The following is a 20,847-nucleotide window of genomic DNA, read 5'->3' on the forward strand; positions in this document are numbered from 1 at the left end:
TTCATTCTTTCATAATTTTTTTTCAAAGTATTTGTATTCATATTCAAAGTACTTTCTCAGACACTAGCCCATTTTTATTTTACAAATAAAATATTAGGAAGTTATTTTCTCCCAGCTCAGTGATGGCAAGTGACCAACTCCACTTCAGAACCTAGTTCTTTTAAGTTTTGTGCTTTAATTGTTTTTCTCTACAAACTGCCTCCCTTGACTTCCACTTAATTACTGTGTGAAATTGGGAAGACTTCTTAAATCTTTTTGAGTTTCAGATTCCTCTTTAAAAATAGAGACCCTTCCATATAACTTGCAGATTGGAAAGCAGGGTTAAATTCATGTGCTCATGTGTTTATATATTTATATTTATTTTTCTAAGGAAAACACTGGGGCAGAATGGAATGGGGATCAATACCATGTAAAATAACCTGTATACTTCCATCTTTATCTCTGCCTCTAGTCCTTCTTTATGTTTTTTCAATATCATATGAGCATCCTATTTAATGCTTCTTAAAGTCTCCTCCTAAATGTTATGGCCTCATTCACTCTGCCCCTAACAATCAGCTTTATTTCTGTTTATATTGGCCTGAGGAAGCAACCTATTCACATACATTTATATAGAGTGCCTTTTTAGATATCTAGATACTCTTGTTAGTCAGTTTCTCCTTAAACATTAAACCAATATTTTGTCCTTTCTTCTCCAAACAAACAAGACTTCATGTTTTCTTATTAGAAGCATTACTTCCTAAATCCTTAATCACTTTTATTTATTTTTTCCTTGTCTGTTGCCTATATACAAAGAAATCTCAGAACTTATATTCTCATGCAGGCTTTACCAAATATGCATAGGGGTATAAATAATGAGATGCTTCTTAAATACTAAACATCCTGTCAGGCACATGGCAAGGGGTTTAAAATATTTGTTCCCTTCTTGCTTTCTATTTGTAAATCTAAATATCTTACTCTGTTAAATATCTACACTCTACTTGATCAGACCATTAAACAAAATTATGTTTTTTTTTTCCCTATCTGGATGTTTGTCTGTAAGATGAACTTATCTGGAGAAGGTACATGTAAAAACTTAAAAAGGGAGTATCAGGATAGAAGCTTGGCTCCAAAACTAGCCACCACTGTGACCCCGTGAAAGTTACTTGACCTGATAAAATTTACACTTAACCTCTGTAACTAAGGACTTTTAAGATTAGAGAAGATAATCCATATAAGGCAGTCTACTTTGATATAATGTTCACTGGTAGCTAGAATTATTTTTACGATTATAATTATTTTCTTTTTGGATTTTTAAATCTCTATTTTGGTTGATATTTTTAGAATCTCTGTTTATCCATCGAACTCCAAGTTAAATGTACACATTTGAAACAGTGGTATCAGTAGAACAATTATTTCCTACTCTTTGGGGAGAAAAGAGTAGCAGAGTATTGAAAGTTATTTTAAAGATCAAATTTCTTCACATAGACAACTATCTAAATAGTACCTATGTGGCTCTGATAAATCTAATTAGCTGGCTGATTTGCTATAATAGTTCATATACTGATTTCTCATTAAGAAAATTTGAATCTGAACTACTTTTTAAAAAATTTTAGTTATAGTTGGACATAACACCTTTATTATATTTATTTATTTTTATGTGGTGCTGAGGATTGAACCCAGCACCTCACATATGCTAGGTGAGCACTCTTCTGCTGAGCCACAACCCCAGCCCTGAATCTGAACTACTTTTAAAGACTTATTCTATGACTCTAACATTGTCCAATAACCCTTTGTGCAGAGCAAGATCTATGCTTTGAAAATAGTGTTTTAGGGCCTGGGGATATAGCTCAATGGTAGAGCACTGGCCTGGTATGTGCAAGACCTGAACTTGAATCCCTATCACCTCAGGAAAAAAAATAAAAAAGTGTTTTACTCTCTAAAAATTGAGTAAGAACCAGGTGCAATGGTGCATGCCAGTAATCCGAGTAGCTGGGGAGGCTGAGGCAGGAGGATCTTAAGTTCAAAGCCAGCCTCAGCAATAGTGAGGTGCTAAGCAACTTTAACACTATCTCTAAATAAAATACAAAATAGGGCTGGAAATCTGGCTCAGTGCTCTGAGTTCAATCCCTGGGATGACCCCCTCAAAAAAAAAAATAAGAATTAAGAATCTTCATTAATTCAGTACTTGCAACAACAACAACAACAAAATCAGAACTTGAATTAACTTGAATTTATTTTGGTAAATGCAGGTGACAGTAAGTTTTTTTCTTTTAATTTTAATTGTTTCATAATAGTAATGAACTTGAAATTAATACTTAGAAAAAATAAATGCACTTTTAAAACACTTTAAAAGTTTCCACATGTATACAGTTTGTATAATAAACGTAGTAACACTTTGTTCGTGAAAATTAATTTTCCAAAAATCTCTATTTAACAACTTTCCTTGTAATTTATTAAAGTTGCCAAATATATGTCAAAGCAACAAAAAGAAGTTATTTGACAGAATTTTGAGTTAATTTTTCAATAATTCTTGCATGTACCTTCTCCAGATAAGTTCATCTTACACACAAACACACAGATAGGGGAAAACAACAACAACAACATACTTTTGTTTAACAGTTGTTATGTGCATCATCAATTTTTGATTAACTTTGTCAAAAATTTTAACACTCCATTTTTTATACCTGCTTCTTAGATTACTATGTTCAATGCTCTCTTTTATTGAAAATTGTTACAATTCAACAAGTATGATAGGGAAAACTATCTTCATAAATTTAAAGTTGTTTTTAAAATAAACTTAAATAGTAAAAATGTATATATAGTGATATATTAAATTATTTAATATCTTGGCCCTTGAACATTAAAATATATATATATATATATATATATATATATATATATATATATATATATAAATGATCTTAGGAGTTGATAAATCTCCTTGTTTATTCAATAAGCTTAGGACACCCTTAGAAGATGAAGATTGTGAGTTCCAGAAATAGCAAGAGATGTGGCTTGAATGGAAGAAGAAAGGAGAGAGATCTCAGGTAAGCTCAGGTTCATGATGAGGAACAGGCTAGGGAGTGTCTTGTAAGTGCTTTGGCTTTGACTCAGTAGGAGGTTTTGAGTAGAGGAGTGACAAGATCCACCTGACATTTCAATAGGGTTGCTCTGGCTGCTGTGTGAAGAGACTGAAAGGCATTAAGGGCCAAAGCAAGGGGACCAGTTAGGAGGCCGCCATGGTAACTCAGGTGGTGATGGATGGTGGCTCTGTCAAAGGTAATGAGAAAGGTCGGATTTGAACTTTTTGTTGATGTTCTTCTATTAAATGCCATGCATATTTTTGAAGAGCTGAATTTTCCATGTAGGAAGTAGAGGAATATTAAAAAAGCCTTGTGAACTGAGAGCACAGGGGGAGACCATTGGTTAAAGATAGCTAAGGAAAAACAAAACAATGAGAAATCTGCAAATATGCTTCTCTGTGCGATTCTTTATATAATTAAGCACCTGTATTTCTCTGAAAGAAACCTAGTATCATCAAGTTCAATAGGACATTTTCACCAGTCCCACGCAGGTTACTACTACCTGTTAGACCCTGCAAAGAAAGGCATTGTTTTGCATTATTCTTTCTTCTGGTAGTTTGTGTTTGCTGCTGTTTTCTAGCATTTTTTATTCCTCAGTTTATTTCTTGATTCTTCTAGGTGTCCATTGCTTTTGGCATTTCTCTCATATTTTAGATTTTTTTTTTAACGTACAGTATCTTTACTTATTTATATGTGGTGCTGAGGACTAAACCCAGTGCCTCGCACATGTGAGGCAGGCGCTGTACCACTGAGCTACAGCCCCAGCCTCTCTACATATTTTAATAGCCTATTGAGCAGGAACTGGCACAAAGAAAGCTGCCTATATTTAAAATATTGCTTTTGACAAATCCACATACTTGTGATAATATCATCATAAACAAAACACATCACCTCATGTCTATCTTCATCCCTCCTTTCTCCTTCCTCCCCCCCGCCTGCTCTCAGGCAACCACTGATCTACTTTCTATCACTGAAGATTGTTTATGTTTTCTAAAACTTATATGCATGAAATCACCTGCATATATATTTTCTGTGTTCTTCAAGTTCATCTAATTATTTTGAGATCCATCTGTAACATAACTTATTTGGCCAGTACAAATTAGACCATTATGAATGTCCTTATACAAGTTTTTATTTGTATATATTGTTTAATTTCCTTATATAGGTACCTAGGTTCTTGATATTTTAACTTTTTCAGAAACTCCCAAATTATTTCCTAAAGCCAATGTACAATTTGTGTTTCCCTGCAGTTTCTGAGAATTTTTGTAGTTCTATGGGTATGCCAACACTTGGTATGATCAGTCTTTCTAATAGATATGTTAGGTTATCTCATTGAAATTTTAATATGCATTTCTGAATAATTAATAATGTTGACTTTCTTTCCATGTGCTTATTTGTTATCATTATATCTTTGATAAAAATATCTCTTTAGCTAGGTACAGTGGTGCATGCCTGTAACCCCAGTACCTCAAAAGCCTGAGGCAGGAGGATTGCAAGTTCGAAACCAGCCTCAGCAACTTAGCAAGGCTCTAAGAAAATTAGCAAGACCTCGTCTCAAAATAGAAAATAAAAAAGGCTGGGGTGTGGCTCAGCGGTTAAGCACACCTGGGCTCAATCCTAGAATCAATATATACATATTTAAATCTTTTGTCCATGTTTACAATATTGGTTGTTGTTTTTCTAATTAATAAAGGGGCAGATCTTCATATATTCTAAATATTCTAAATGAAAGTACTTTATTAGGTAAGTGGTTTGCAAATATTTTCTCCCAAAATAGTTTGTCTTTTCATTTTCTTACTCTCTTTTTGGAGGACAGATGTTTTTAATTGTGGTAAATGAAATAATTATCAGTATTTTTCTTTTATGGATTGCATTTCTGGCCTCATGTCAAAGAAAACTGATGAATCTAAGACCACAAAGATTTCTCCTATATTTTCCTTTATTCTATGTGAAGTTTTATAGTTTTAGTTTTTACATTTGTGTTCTATGATACATTTGGAGTTAATTTTTTATATTAAGTGTAAATAAAAATTCTTTTATTTTAAATACAGATATCTAATTGTTTCAGAATCATTTACAACAATTCTCTTCATGAAATTGTCTTTTCACCTTTAACAATCATCAACTGACCAAAATATGTATACTTCTATTTCGAGATTCTCTATATGTTGTATTGATCTAATTGATTCTCATGCAATGTCACATGACTAACTAGTACTAGTAGCTTTTTGAAGATGCATATGATTTTCTATGAAAATGATCATCATATTGTATAAGAATGAAGTTTTATTTCTTTTTAAAATCTTCATGCCTTTTATTTATTTATTGTTGTTCTTGTTGCTTTATTCCACTAGAATAAAGCTAGAGTCTGCATTACATTGTTGAATAACATTCATGAAAATAGACATACTTCCCTTGTCTTGGATCTAATGAAAAACACATTTAACCTTTTACCATTAGAATATTAGCTTCAAGTGTTTTCCTTTTTAATCTTGTTGTTTATTGTTGCTATTGTGGATACCCTTTTTGGTTTAACCAAAGCTTTGGCAATTGAATTCTCTCAAGTTCAGTTGTCCTCAACTGGAGGTGATTTTGTTCCCCAGTGGATATTTGTCAATGTTTTGACACATTTTTAGCTGTTACAACTGGGGCAAGGTGTCTGTGAAACATGCTACATACACAGAACAGCTTCCCACAACAAATAGTTATCTGACTCACAATATCCATAATGTTGAGGTTGAGAAACCCTACTTTACTTTTAGTTTGCTAAAAACTTTTATCAGGAAAGGATATAGGAATTTAAACATTTTTTCTAATATGATTTTTCTTGTTTTTTGTCTGCATAACTTTTTCTTTTTAAACTATGAATATGTGAATTCCATTGATTAATTTTAAAATATTAAACAAATCTTGCATTCCAGGGATAAACAAACCTTAATCATGACATATTATCTTTTATATGTTATTGAATTTTATTTGCTAAAATTTTGTATCTATATTAAAAAGAGAATTATTTGTTGTTCACTTGTTATCTTTATTGTTTATTTCTAATTTAATTCCATTATAGTTGGAGAATATACCATGAATGATTTAAATTATTTTAAATATATTTCTTGTTTTATGGCTAGATATATAGTGGTTATGGTAGATGCATTGGAATAGAATGAGGATTTGGGGGTTTTCTTTGTTTGTTTTCTTTTTTTTTTTTGTAATGTTATGAATGAGATATCTGAATAAGGTCTAGAAAACTGCAGTGTTTTCACCACTGTTCTAATAAGCAGGTATAAAAGAGCATCCATTATACATAAACTGGACTCAGAACTTCAGAGAAACTTTTGCTTCAATAGATTCTCATATTTTCATGGAGCAGAGGTCACTGTAATCCTGATGTTTTAAAGTATTATTCATTTTCAACTCCATCTACCAGTTTGATAACTATTTCTACTTGAGATAAATATTAATCAGGATTCAACCAAAGCTTTGGCAATTGAATTCAGCCAAATTTCAAGTATAAACTCATCACTGCATGTGCCTGCAAAAATTTTTGTGTTACTATGGATTATCAGTTTCTCAGCAGGCTAACCATTGTAAAGGACACAGTTAGAAATAGCTTAAACAATTCTTTATCAGACCTTGAAAACAGTTTATGTTCTTCACAGTATTTAATAGGATATCCTTACATTTATGCAATATCATTATCACAGCCTGGCCACAATTATTTTCTGGGATAGAGCAACACATCAACAGTGCTTTCTTTCATGAATTTCAATGACATGTTTCCACTTAGTGTGAGAAATGAAAATATATATTAAAAACCTTTTAAATTAAAGTTTTCATGAAATTTCATTTGTCATTGTAAGTTAGAGAAAAATATAATGGGCAGAAAGTAGTAAGATATTTGCCAAAACTTAAATGTTAGAAAAATAGTTTGAAAGAGTTTGTAAAACATGTGTCCTAATACGTTTCTTCTATCCTTCTGTTGGAAGGTAGAATTTCACTACCAAAATAATCCTACTGTGGAATAAAATATAAAAGAATTTCCCCGACTTGTATTAGTTATTCACGGGCCAAAGCAGAGTGTCGGTTATAGTTGCCAAGTTCTTAGGTAGACAAATGAACCTCAGAAATGCAGTAGCTAGTTTATGTGGGGCCTTGCTGAGCTTCAAGTTTTTTAATGAGTTAAAATAATATTTTGGGTCTTGAGTAAAAGGTGTGAACTATCAAAAACACAGATATTGGATTTTAGAGTTTGGGACAAAAACAACTCCACATGTAAAGTCAATTTGAGCAACAGGCCCATTGAACTTGGAGACAGCATCCCCTGGTGATGGTCTCTATGAATGTTTTCCTTGCACTGTGTAGGGGCGGAGCAGGTCTGATGGTTCTGAATTTCCTAGAGAAGATTGTTCCACAAATACTATGTATTTTGTCTTAGCTCACATTTGAGTAGCCATGTCAAGTTGATTATTTTCTTGCCTTCTAGATGAGAAGATCATGAAGATAACAGTAATGGTATGTATTGCTCATCAAGAAGATAGAAACCAAAACAACACATATCAGCAACTGGAGGAAATGAATTATAAGAAATGGTTTTCTTAAAGTGCGTCTGGTAGTTTTGTTATTTCAACCTTTTTTTCCCCCAATCCTGATTAGGAAAAAGAACAAAAAAAAGAACAATTAAACAGCATCCACAAGGTGCAAGACACAGTGTTGTTGGGGATTTTAATGATAATTGTAACAATTGCTTTATCATTTGGTAAGTTTTGTAAATACTTAGACATGCACAGCACCCTATGAATATTTGATATTGCTTTATTTTCCATTTTAAGTGAAGTTCATTTTAAGGTTTCTTCCAAAATCCTTTTATCCTAAGGCCTAACATTAATGTTGGTACCTGAGGGATTAAAGGCTAACATGAGAAAGCCAACCAGTATTAGATTCTCTCTCCTCAGACCATTTTATATGCTTTCTCCCAGTCCTCTCTGATACCTGCATACAAACTTCTGATGCCCCAAGTACCTCTATTAATACATTCATTTTTTTAAGAGGGAATTGAATTATGAGATAATACAGAAAGCAACTTACTGCTGAATTTTAAAAATTCCTTGAAATGAAAACCACAAAGGAAATACCAAGTTGCTTCTCCAAGAGATGGAGGAAATTTGTAAGACAAGATATTCATTTCTGTGTTTCTTGGCTCTGTGTGTATACGTGGGTGTGTAAGTGTATTTGGGGGGGGGGGGTGGGCAGGTGTTTCCAGATACATGTAGCATAGTTTTGAGCCAGACCACATGTCTGTGAGTCAAATTTTCAGCCTGCATTTGTCTTAAACCGTGAAGCATTGGGTGTAACCTAACAGAACCTGGCAGGTTGTCTGAATAGTTCTTTCAACACTTGACCCAGAATACAGTAAATCATACGACATATTGTTCCAATTTTACATTAGTGCTCATATTTTAATAAAAACGGAAGAGTGTGTTCTATCAATAATTTTTTTAGTATAAACAAAAGCTAGTCACAGATCCAAGCTATTAGAGCATTTAATATTGGAGTCACAAAATGTAGCTTACTTGGTTTAAAAACAAAAAACTGAAAAAAAACTACATGTAAATATTTTGGCATTTGCTGTGGACTAAATTGGGTTCCTTCCAAAATTCATATGTTGAAACCTCAAGCCTCCAGGTGATGGTATTTAGAGAAGGCACTAACTCAGTTTAAAGGAAGTTAGGAAGCCAAGGCTCTTGAGATGGGATTGGTGCCCTGATAAGAGGAACAGACATTGGAGCTCTCCTCTGCCATGTGAGGTCATAGAGAGAAGGTGGAAGTCTGCAAACCAGGAAGAGGTTCTTTGCCAGGGATTAATTGCCCAGCACTTAGATTTTGGACTTTCTGAATTTCAGAACTGTAAAAGATTTGTCTATTTGTATAAACCACCAAGCCAACAAATAGTATTTTGTTACAGCAGCCTGAGCAGATGCTAACACACAGTGAAAGAGGGGAAGAAGAATAGAAGCTCAATAGGTTAGACAAAGGGGAATGAAGGGAAGGGAGGGTGGATTGAAATAGGAAAAATAGTAGAATGAATCAGACATCACTTTTCTATCTTCATGTACGAATGCACCACCAGTAAAACTGCACATCATGTTCATCTACAAGAATGGGATCCTAATTAGAAGAAGTTATACTCCATGTATGTATAATATGTCAACATATACTCCACTGTCATGTATATCTAAAAAGAACACATTAAAATAAAAATGATCATAGGGAGGCTCTAAGAGGTTAAATGACTTATATTCTGGCAGAATATTAACAAGTTACAGGCAGGACTTGAACCCAGGTTATTGTACCCCTGCTTACAGGCTCCCACCACTGTCTTAGGGGACCTGTTGATTTCAAAATCTCAGATGAGCCTTATGCAATGACCTTGCCCCCAAGGTGATTTTTGGAGAAGGCATATTGCATATCCACATCACATGATGAAATAATTCCTGCTTTAGAACATCTTCAATCTTCTACCTTTTAATCCTTTGGAACCAAAAAGTACTAGGCCAGCTGCACTTCAAACGTTATCTCAGTATATCCAAGAATTTGTTGCAATATCACTATATTTTTGGAAAGACATCATTATTGCACATTCCTGAGGATGATGGAATTTTATGTTAAAACCTCCAAATTATTACCATCTTTCTTGTAAAGAGGCCAGTAACCTATGACAGGGTCTACAAACACTGGGAGGGGTGCAATTAATTAAGTAGTATATTTCTGAATATTTAAATTTCTATTTTAAACACATTAAAGCATAAACATTCATCAGAAAATAAAAAAAAAACAAGAGTCTGGGATATGTTAGCAGAAACTCAAAGCTAGAAAAGTTCTTTAGTTATTTTTAGATCATGAAAATATAATTAAGGAAGTTAAAAATTCCATCTTTCCACTAACATGTCAAAAGTTACTTTTTATAGTTACGTTCTGGCTCTGTTTTTTAGACCCTCCACATTATATTGAGCTCATGCAGTATATTTGATATTTGCAAGATTTAATTATTCTAACATATATCATTGTAAAAGAGTATGAATGGCAATGCTGAATATCATCGATAGTTCACTCATCATCCTAATGAAGCATAAATAAAATACTGAAAATGTTTGAAATGCAAACTGAAGATCCCATACAGTTATTTTATCAAAAATAATACAAATTGTTTTTTGCCATGAATCCATCTCAAATCTTGAGTCAAGATTTGAGTGGGTAAGTTCACTTCGGCTACGAGACATGGTTAGGCAAAGGATAAGTGTAGAGTGATGGTAACTCCAAGAATACAAATATTGACAATAGAAACAGTTCACCCGCAAGAACTTAATGTGTTCTAGGCTCCGGGATAACCAAATTGCATGAATTATTTTATTTGAGTCTTACAAAAAGTATGATGTAATAATAAAAACAATTACTATAGAATAATCACTATGTTATGAAAGCTTTATGAGATCACCTTACTTAAAACTTCACAAAACCGTCTGAAATTCTATGAGCGTTATGGTTTGAAAATAAGGTATCACTCAAAGCTCATGTGTGAGATAAAGAGACAGGTTCAGAGGTGATACTCCTGGATTATGAGAGCTATAATCTAATCAGTGGGTTAATCAATTTTACGGATTGATAATTTGAATGGATTAATGGGTGGTAACTGTAGGCAGGTCGAGTGTGTTTGGAGAATGAAGGTCATTGGGGACATGCCTTTCGGGTTTGTATTTTGTTTCTGGAAAATGGAGTGGTCTCTCTGTTTCTATGCTGCCCTCTCTGAGCTGAGCAGCTGCCCTCTGCCATGCCCTCCCACTATGATGTTCTACCTCCCTAAGGCCCAGAGCTATGGAATTGGCTCACTATGGACTGAACCTATGAAACTATGAGCTCAAATAAATTGTTCTTCTCTAAGTTGTTCTGGTAGGTACTTTGGTTCCAACAATACAAAACTAACTAACATAGTAGTTATTTCTTAAATATTAGGAATTGGGAACAAAGATATTCTTGAGGTCACCAGAGAATGGATGATGCTTTGTCCTTCCAGGTGAGGAAGGGGACTTGCTGGTATTGAGTGTGGCCCAGGACCTGGAGAGCCCTATGTTTGTAAATGGTAACATCTTTTCTGGGCAGGGGGTAGGCAAGCTTGTGATACTAGCACTGAGCATAAAAAGATAACAGCTTCTCTAGAATTAGGATCTTCAGATCTGGTAAGCCCATGTTGCTTGCAGATGGTATCAACAGCAGCATGCGCCTCTACTTGGGACTTTGAAGTCAATAGGATATGATGTCTCGATTCTTGCTCTGTGTGGCCATTTTCCTTCAGATTTTTTTTGTGTGTGTGTGAGTTATTAGCTAGTTAAACTAGTAGCTTTTTTATGTGTGTGCATGTGAAGTATTTTGGTGAATGTGACTAAGTGCTCTCTTCATCTTGGCCAAGAATTCTCTTGAAACAATGGTAGCATGAGATAAATATCCTCCTTTTACCAATGAAGAAACAAATGTAATTCTAAGATGACTTAGTATTGCAATGTGTCCTAGTCAGGTTTCTGCCACTGGGACAAAACACCTGAGATACTTGACATAAAAAGGCAAAAGATGAATTTTGTTCGTGGTCACGAAGGTTTCAGTCTACGGGGATCTTGTTCGTGTTGCTTTGGAACTATAGCAGCACCGTAAATCACGGCAGGAACATGGGGTGCTAGAGGCTGCTTACCTCATAGCAACTGGGAAGCAGATAAAGAGAGGAAAGAGCTGAAGCCCCAATGTGTCCATCAAGGGCACGCCCCCAACGACCTAACTTCCTTCCCCTAGGCCCTGCCTCCTGAAGGTTCCACATCTCTCTATAGCACTACAGGCTGGGATCACAGTATTAGCTTATGGGCCTCTGGGGGCCATTTTAGATCCAAACTCGAGCACTGTGTGTCTTGCCCAAAGTCATTCAGGTAATAAGTTGTAGAGACAGATTATAATCTTAGGCTTCTGACTCCAACTGTTCATTAATTAGTGTTGTTACATTAAAAAAAAAAAAAAACACTGGTCTCGTTATTTTTTGTGTATAAAAGATAAGTTCATCTTAAAGCATTTTTCTAATATTTTTGTCTTTATTTTTCCCTCTTTCTATTATCATATATGGCCAACTAAACATTTGTTATTTTTTCCATATAGTCATATTCTTTTGAGCTTCACAAATGTCTTTATCCTTAAATCTTTGTAAGCTATTATTATCTTGAATGATTCACATTGTACTACTATAGTAGTTCATAATTCATTTTTGTCTAGATTACTGGAAATTCTGCCTTTGTTCAATAGATCTGCCTTTTGTTTGTTTGTTTGTTTGTTTGGTAAGGGCTCGAATGATATCATTAAGCTGATGGATACATTAGGAAGTGTAGGTTCAAAGATCTCTTCACAATCCAGCCTTCTGGCTTTTGTTCCTGAAGAAGCAGTATTAAGAAGTGGGAAGAAGTGACACTTTCTAGTTCAAATACTGAAAAAAAACATAGGAGAAAAAAAATGTTGATATAATTCATATGAGAAAACAATTTTTCTTTTACTGACCCAAACTAGGAGACCCTATGGTAAAGAGAAGATATTGTTATAAAATGCAGATACAAGCTCATTTTAAAAACTCCAGAGATACAGTTCACAGCACCAATCAAGACTGAACAGAGCTTTATAAACCTAGTTTCAGAAGTTCTGAAGTTCAAGTAATCAGATAGATTCTAAGAATATGCTGACACCTAATACATCAATTTTAATGAGATACATTATAATGGGACAAGTATGGGATATTGAGGAACACAGGTATCAGAGAAAAGTCATCGGTGGGACAGAAACAGCAATGGCTGGTCAAATTCAGTGTAGTCATTTCCATGGTCCCAGCTAAACATATCACTACTGCCTTAGTGAAGTACTGCTATGGTTAAAAACATGTTTAAACTTAGCCATTCAATCCACTCCACAGTAAAGTTGTGATCCTTCTTAATGAATGATTACTGTGGTCATCATGAAAATCCAGGCTTAACCAACCTCTGCAGATAGAATGAACCATAGATTTAATGAGCCTCTTTGAACATAATTAAGGAGATGAGACTTATGCCTGATATTAAACAGAAAATCCCCACTTTAAGTTTCAGTTCTTGAACAGGGTAAACCACACAAGTACCATCCCTTAGAACGAGCTTGGATAATCCATAGGCTTTCTTTGCGTCCCACATTTCCTCCTATATATTGCTCAAAAAGAAGGCATTAGGTTCATCAATTTCTCATCATCATTAAACATGCTGGGTATGTCTGAAATAAAATTATTTACTCAGCCATTATTTCTGAGGTTAGTAATGAAGCTCTGAAGACAAGATAAGAAGCCCCAATTAGTTAGTTAATAAAGCCTGAGACAGGACAATTACTTATCAGGGGATTTGTTCAAGAAGCAATCTATAAACACAGTTTTGAATGTTGGGACAGGCACTGATTACAGAAGGAGACCAAAGCAGGAACTCAGATTGACTAGAAAAATCTGTGCAGCTAGTCTTTATATATATTATAAATGCAGGATCTTACCTGTTTAGAACTACCCTGTTTCTCTTGAGAGACATAGAATTGGTATTTCATACCACTGTGTCATCATATGTACAATCCAGTAGCCTCATTCTATATTTAAATTAGCTTCATTAATACATAATGATGAAATTCACCATTTTGAGGGTGCAATTGGATGAGGTTTGATAAATATATAAATTCTAATGACAACTAACAAAGCCAGGATATTATATTATTATATATCTTTACACCAGGAAATTCTTTCATACCCTCCAGAGTCCTTCCTTTCTCTCCAAGAGTGGTTTTGGCAGTCTTTTGATATTTCTATCACTATGGTTTTATGTTTTCTAGAATATTATAAAAATAAAATTATATATTATGCTTTATTTGGGATTTGGCTCCTTTCATTCAGGATAACATTTCCGACATTACTCTAGATTACAGTGCATAGATGGCATCAGACCTTTTTTATTGCAGAGTACTACTCCATTGTGTAGATATACCACATTTATTTATCCACTCACAAGTTGATGGACATTTGGATTATTTCTGGTTTCTTTATTTTCATTGTTATAACAAATGAAGCTAGCTGCTATAGACATTTATATACAAGTCTTTGTGAAGATATGTTTTCTTTCTCTTAGGTAAATATACAGGTATAAAATTTCTAAATCACATAGTTAGTACATATATAGTTATATAAGAAACTACCATGCTTTCCAATATGACTGAAATATTTTTGATATGCAACAACAATCTCTAAGATACCCAATTCTTGTACATCCTGAAAACACTGGGAATAGTCACACTTTTAAATTTTAAGCATCATAGGAAATGTGTAGTTCTATCTAACTCTGGTTTTAATTTTCATATTTCTAGTGATATTAAGACTTTTTTCATGTATATATTTGATAGTATGTATATTCTTTGGTGAATGCCATTCAAATCTTTTGCCTTCCCACCTTTTTAAAAATTTGGGTCTGTATTTCTTATTGAGTTGTAAGATCTCTAATATATTCTGGATATAAGTCCTTTTTTAGTATTTATTTAAAAAATATTTTCTCCCAGCCTGTGGCTTTCCTTTAATTTTCTTCAAGTCTTTTTTGAGGGTACAAGTGTTTTTAATTATGATGAATTTCAATTAACTAATGTTTTTCTTATTTGGTTTGAAATTTTTCTGTACTCTAATAAATGTTTTTCTAATATCACAAACATTTTTTCCTGTTTCCTTTTAGAAGTCTTATGTTTTAGTTCTTAAATTTAGATCAATGAGTATGATATATTTAAACATAGTTATTGTATACGGTGTGAAGTAAGAGCCCCAATTTATTTGTATATGCATATACACTTTTCCAGAACAGTTGTTGAAAGGATAGTTTTTTTGTCAACTGAACTGCCCTTGCATGTTTGTTGATATTAAATTAACCGTTTATATTCATATGTTTCTGGATTCTCTCTCCTGTTAGTGCATGGATGTTTTTGGGGTTATGGATGTAGCTCAGTGGTAGAAAGCTTGCTCAGCATGTATGAAGCCTTGGGTTCAATCCCCAGCACTGTCACAAAAAGAAAAAGAGCCTGCGTAGCCTTCAGCAACACCACAATGTCTTGACTAGTGTGACTTATTCGTAACAAGTCTAGGTATTTTTAAAAAATTGTTTTAACTCATCTAGTTAAAATTTGAATTTTCACATGTTTTAAAAGCAGCAATATCAGTTTCTGCAAGAGAAAATATTTTGGGTTTTGATTGGGATTGAGGTGAATATGAAGATCAAAATTATCTATGACAATATATCTCTACATAAAAATATACCTCAGCACTACTGATCTTCTGCTCAATAAATGAGGTATCTCTCTAACTTTATTTAGGGCTTCTTAAACATTCAGTAATGTTTGTTAATTTTCAGTTTGTAAGTTTTGCATAACTTTTGTTAAACTCATCCATAAATATCTATATTTTGAGTGTTGATCTTAGTAGCTTCAAATGTTTGTTGCTAATCTACAGAAATAAAATTGTTTTTTGTGTATTGATATTGTAATTTGAGATGTGAGAAAATCAGTTATCTGTTTTAACAACATTTTTGTTGATTCCTACTTAATTATGTTGTCTATTAATAAAGATACTTTTATTTTAATTGAAATAAATATTGCTATATTTGTCCATGAAATTCTGACACGGCTTTTCTTTTTTTCTGTTCTTATCACAAATTACATTGATTGATTTTACTAATCATACACTAGCTTGATGTGTGGATAAAATCTACTTGGCAATAATAATTTTATTCTCTCTCTCTCTCTCTCTCTCTCTCTCTCTCTCTCACACACACACACACACACACACACACACACACAAATAGGAAATAACTTACTAGTTTCATCATTCAACTAACAAACCCAACAATTTACAATCCAGAGGCCAAATAAAAGTCTTGCAACAGCCAAAATGGCATTTTTAATCAGTAATTTCCTCTTGTTATTATTCACGGTCTTATTACTTTAGTTAAAAAGTATAAATACATTAATGGTATACCATATATTACACACACACACACACGGATAGTATCATTATTTGTGCCAAGTTTGGCTCTCTGTACATACCCAAATGGTTCTGTGATTGCCATGTACTGTACATAGTAGATTAAATGTAGTACTTTGGCACGAGAAAACAAACCTTAGTAATAGGTGCAGAGATGGGAGGATCTGAAAGCAGACAGTATGAAGAAAGAGATTACAAAAAACAGACAAAAGAACTGAAAACTATAGCAGCTGGGGCTATTCAGCAATTGCATAGTATTGTGTATGATTCATGCTCCTGAGAATAATCACAGAATTTTAGCACAAACAGTCTATGTTCAAGATGGTGAAATCATCATTAAGAACAAATTCAGTCTGATCAGTATATTCTGTTTAACAAGGCAAGGAAATATACAATTCATTTCAAAATTCGTCCATTAATAGAGTTAAAAATATTTGGGGTAAAATTCATTTCTTTTGGGAAATTTACTTGGACTACGCATTTCTAACTTTGTTCAATAATGCTGCTTCAGTGCAGAACTTGATACATCCATGAACAAGTTACCATCTAAGAGCCACAGAGTAAGTGTACTGCCACCTTCAGGGGGTGCTGTAAACAGCACAGGCTTTGAGCCTCTTGGCACCCCTGGAGTTGTATGGTACTGCAGCCCTGTGCACAGGGCTGGCATTTTCTTTGCTCACATCATATCCTCACTGCTGGAATGGTACCTGGCACATAGGAGGCTCCTTATAAAATTTTGTTTCAGCTGGGCGCGGTGGTGCACGCCTGTAATCCCAGCGGTTCAGGAGGCTGAGTCAGGAGGATCCCGAGTTAAAGCAAGCCTTGGCTATTGCGAGGTGCTAAGTGAGATCTTGTGAGACCCTATCTCTAAATAAAATACAAAATAGGGCTGGGGATGTGGCTCAGTGGTCGAGTGCCTCTGAGTTCAATCTCTGGTACCAAAACAAACAAACAAACAAAAATTGTTTTAACTATGAATGATTGCACTGAACTGCAATATTTTAGAAATAGAATATTTGAGTTCCCAGAAGAGTTAATATGGAATTTTCAGTGCTCATTTAAAAGAGGGACAAAGCTTTTATGGATGTCTTGATCAATTGGATCAGAACATTAGACTGAAAGATAATAGGGAGATATGCGCAAGAGAGGGAACTGAGGAAGCTTCAAGTTCATGATGTCATGAAGGAAAACAGATTTTCCCTAAGTCGCCTTCACCTGTTAGGGTTCACTTTGCTTTTGAGGTCTGAGGCAAGGCCCATACGGTTTCCTACATTCCCAGACTAGGTCATGATACATTTTATGATACAGTTTATTTATTCTCTGCTCTTAAAACTTCAGTCTATTTTAAGTTGACTCTGTGGTGCTGTTGGACTCTACTTAATATCTTTTATTCACTCTAGTTTAGTACCATAAAAATAGAGCATTTAGGCAGATACTGATAATAACAAGGCATTGAATTTGGAGTCTGGAGATTAAATTCTACATCTGGATGAACCATTCATGTTAAGATAAATGACATCATATTTGAAAAAAAATTCCTATTTCCTTAATATCTTTTGCTGTCTATGAGGTTAAAAAATAACCTTCAGAATTATTACATTATTCTAAAGGTTTTCTGAAACTATTTTTGACTTTATAATAGATAAGAGAGCAATTAAGCCATTGAGAATTCAGCATCTGCATATTTTAAGATATGTAAAACATTCCATGCCCTATCAAACACATTAAAAATGAACCATTTTTGCAACTTTGAATTTTTTAATTGTTTAAGGGCACAGTGGGGCACTAGCCAAGCTCAATAGTTCACAAGTCATTAGGTGTGTGCAGTGGCTTCCAAGATATGCTAAAGCAAATGAGGAAGGGGATTAAGAAAACAATCTTTTGTGGTATCTTAGAACTCTTATCTATTATGAAGTCAAAAATAGTTTCAAAAATCCTGCAAAGGATGCACTATTTATAGGACCCATGGTAAGCTCATCAGATGTAATGGTTTTCTCATATTGGTCATTAATCTTTGTTTCAGCAATAATCACCGGCCATCATAAATTCTAAATACCCATGGAATTTCATGGTCTGAAATTATTCTGCAACTTGATGCCCAAACATTAAAAATAGACCAAGAATTCGAGAATTTATTTTCTTTTAATCAGTTGCAATGTAAAATGTTTATGAATCTCAGTCTTGAAAAACTATTTTAATATCATGGAATAGTTTGGAACCCTTTAAAAAGCAATAATAGGCTTATATTACATCCTTTATATTGGACTAAACAGAGAAATATTTTAGAAATCATATTTAGCTGCAGAGTTTTACAAGATTATATTTAAGGTGCAGCTTGAAATCACCTTCCAGATGTCTCATTTATAGGATACGACTGCTTTGCCCATGAATCACAGCCTGTCATTCTGCTCCTCATTGAACTTTCATGTAAACTAAGAAAATACCAGAGCCCTTGGCTCTCCTGGGTCTTTTATTATAGGATCCACTCAGTCTATACTGCTTTTTAATAATGAAAGGCAGAATTAGAAGTTAGGCTGTGTATACAACAGGGTTGACATCTTAGTAATTGGTCTTAATCACTCTGGGGTATTATATCCCAGATTCAGGCTTCTTTCCATTTTCCATACTTTATTCATCAATCTTGACTTCTGTCATAACTTGGCAAGAGTCTCTAGGATGCTGTCTCTTGTTAAACAATTCTACATTTCCTGAAATAGACACCCTATGTTTCCTAAAGTGAACAAGTCTTTGGAGAAATTTCTCCTTAAATTGAGTTGTATATAAATAATACACTTTCAAGCTAATTACTATCATGTGATAAATATCTATAACATATAATTCCTTAAAATCTTTGATGAATCAACTACTTTTATTGCATGTGACTGCCTCAATTAAATCATAAGGAAAATTTCACAGACCTGTTGTCTATGCAACCAAGAGATGTGCTCTTAGGACACAACGTCAGCGTATTATCAAATCCATAGGAGAGATGACCAGAGTAAGAATAGCAAAAATTGAAAATTCATTACATTTTTTATTTAAAACTTCTTTTTCCAAAAGTAGTAATATTTGTGCATGATTTAACTGTTTCATTATTGTATTTAAGACAAATATTTGAAAGTGTTTGTTAAACTCCTATTATATGCCTGGGGAAATCACAATAATAATTCGGTTTTAATTCAGCGTTCTCTAATTCCTTTTAGTCTCCCTCTTGAAACTAATTCATTGTTCAATTGACAAATATTTGAAAGTGTTTGTTAAGCTCCTATTATTGTATAATATAATCACTTATATTAATTTATTATATATCCTTCCAGTGATTTTTTATGCAAATACTGAAAATAGTTTTCTATGTATTCTTGCTGTGGATTAGATAAGTATACCCAGAGTTCTATATGTTGAAAGATTGGTTGCCAGCCTAAGGTACTATTGGGAGGTGGTGAAATATTTAAGAGGTGGGGCCTAGTGGAAGGAAATTAGATCACTAAAGGCACCCCTTAAAAGGCATATCAGGACCCCAAACCTTTCCTTTTGCTTGACTGCCCTGAGGGAGGCACCTTCCTCTGCTGTGTGCTCCTGGCATAATGTACACAGGCCCCAAAGTGATCAGGCTGACCAACCACAGACTGAAACCTCCAAAATGATGGCGCAAAATAAAACTTTCTTCTTTTTAAGTTGTTTTATTTCAGATACTTGTCACAGTGACAGATTGCTCATTAATACAAATGTCTTCTTTCCTTTGCCATTTTTTGTATAATGGTGAGATATGCATATATATATGATATATAAAAATGGACAACTATGATATAGATATAATATATATCATAATATATATCTCTGTATTGTAATTTTCGATTTTGACCATTGTTAATATTTCCATTCAGTGGCATTACATTCACAGTGTTGTGCAACCATCACCACTATTTCCATTATTTATCATCACTTCAAACAGAAACTCTGGACCCAGTAAATAATAACTCCCCATTCTTCTCTCCCATAATCCAATTAATCTATAATATACTTTCTGTTTCTGTGACTTTTCCTATTCTAGATATTTGCCGTTTTTTTTTTTTTTTGATTGGCTTCATTTACTGCAAAATGTTTTCAAGTTTCATCCATAGTATAGCTTGTAAAAGAAACTCACCCATTTTTTAATGGCTGAATAATATTCCATCGTCTGTATAGATTGCATGTATGTTTATCCCATCAACTGCTGATTGACACTTGGGTTGTTTCTACTTTGTGATTAGTGTGAATAATACTGCTATGAACATTGGCATACAAATTTATTTGACCACATGTTTCTCATTCTTTTGGTTCTAGACCTAGAAATTGAATTCCTGGATCAGATGCTAATTCTATGTTTAATTTTTTGAGGAACTGCCAAATTGTTTCTATAACAGTTCAACACTTTACATTTCCTCCAGCAATGTGCAAGTGTTCCAATGTCTTCATTTTCTTGCCACCACTTTTTATTTTCCACTTAAAAATTATAGCCATTCTGGCAGGCGTGAAGTGGTATCTCATTGTGCTTTTGATGTTCCAAATGACCAATAATGTTGAAATTTTTTTCTACTTTGGAGGAATGTCTATTTAAGTCCTTTTCCCATTTTTTAAATCAAGTTGTCTATTTTGTTGAGCCTCAAGTTATTTACATATTTTAGGTTTGAAATCCTTATCATATATATG

The 20,847-nt window shown here is 33.8% G+C and overlaps 1 protein-coding gene across 1 annotated transcript in view; it reads left to right on the forward strand.

Annotated features, from left to right (window-relative positions):
* Positions 1-3,218: 3,218 nt before the first annotated feature.
* Positions 3,219-20,847, forward strand: part of LOC144255055 (netrin receptor DCC-like) — a 235,181-nt gene continuing 217,552 nt past the window's right edge. The window contains 1 exon segment of the mRNA XM_077799094.1: positions 3,219-3,258. Within this exon segment, the coding sequence (XP_077655220.1) occupies positions 3,219-3,258 (40 nt within the window).

The sequence above is a fragment of the Urocitellus parryii genome, chromosome 5 (assembly GCF_045843805.1).
Source record: "Urocitellus parryii isolate mUroPar1 chromosome 5, mUroPar1.hap1, whole genome shotgun sequence".
In the NCBI taxonomy this organism is placed as follows: Eukaryota; Metazoa; Chordata; class Mammalia; order Rodentia; family Sciuridae; genus Urocitellus; species Urocitellus parryii.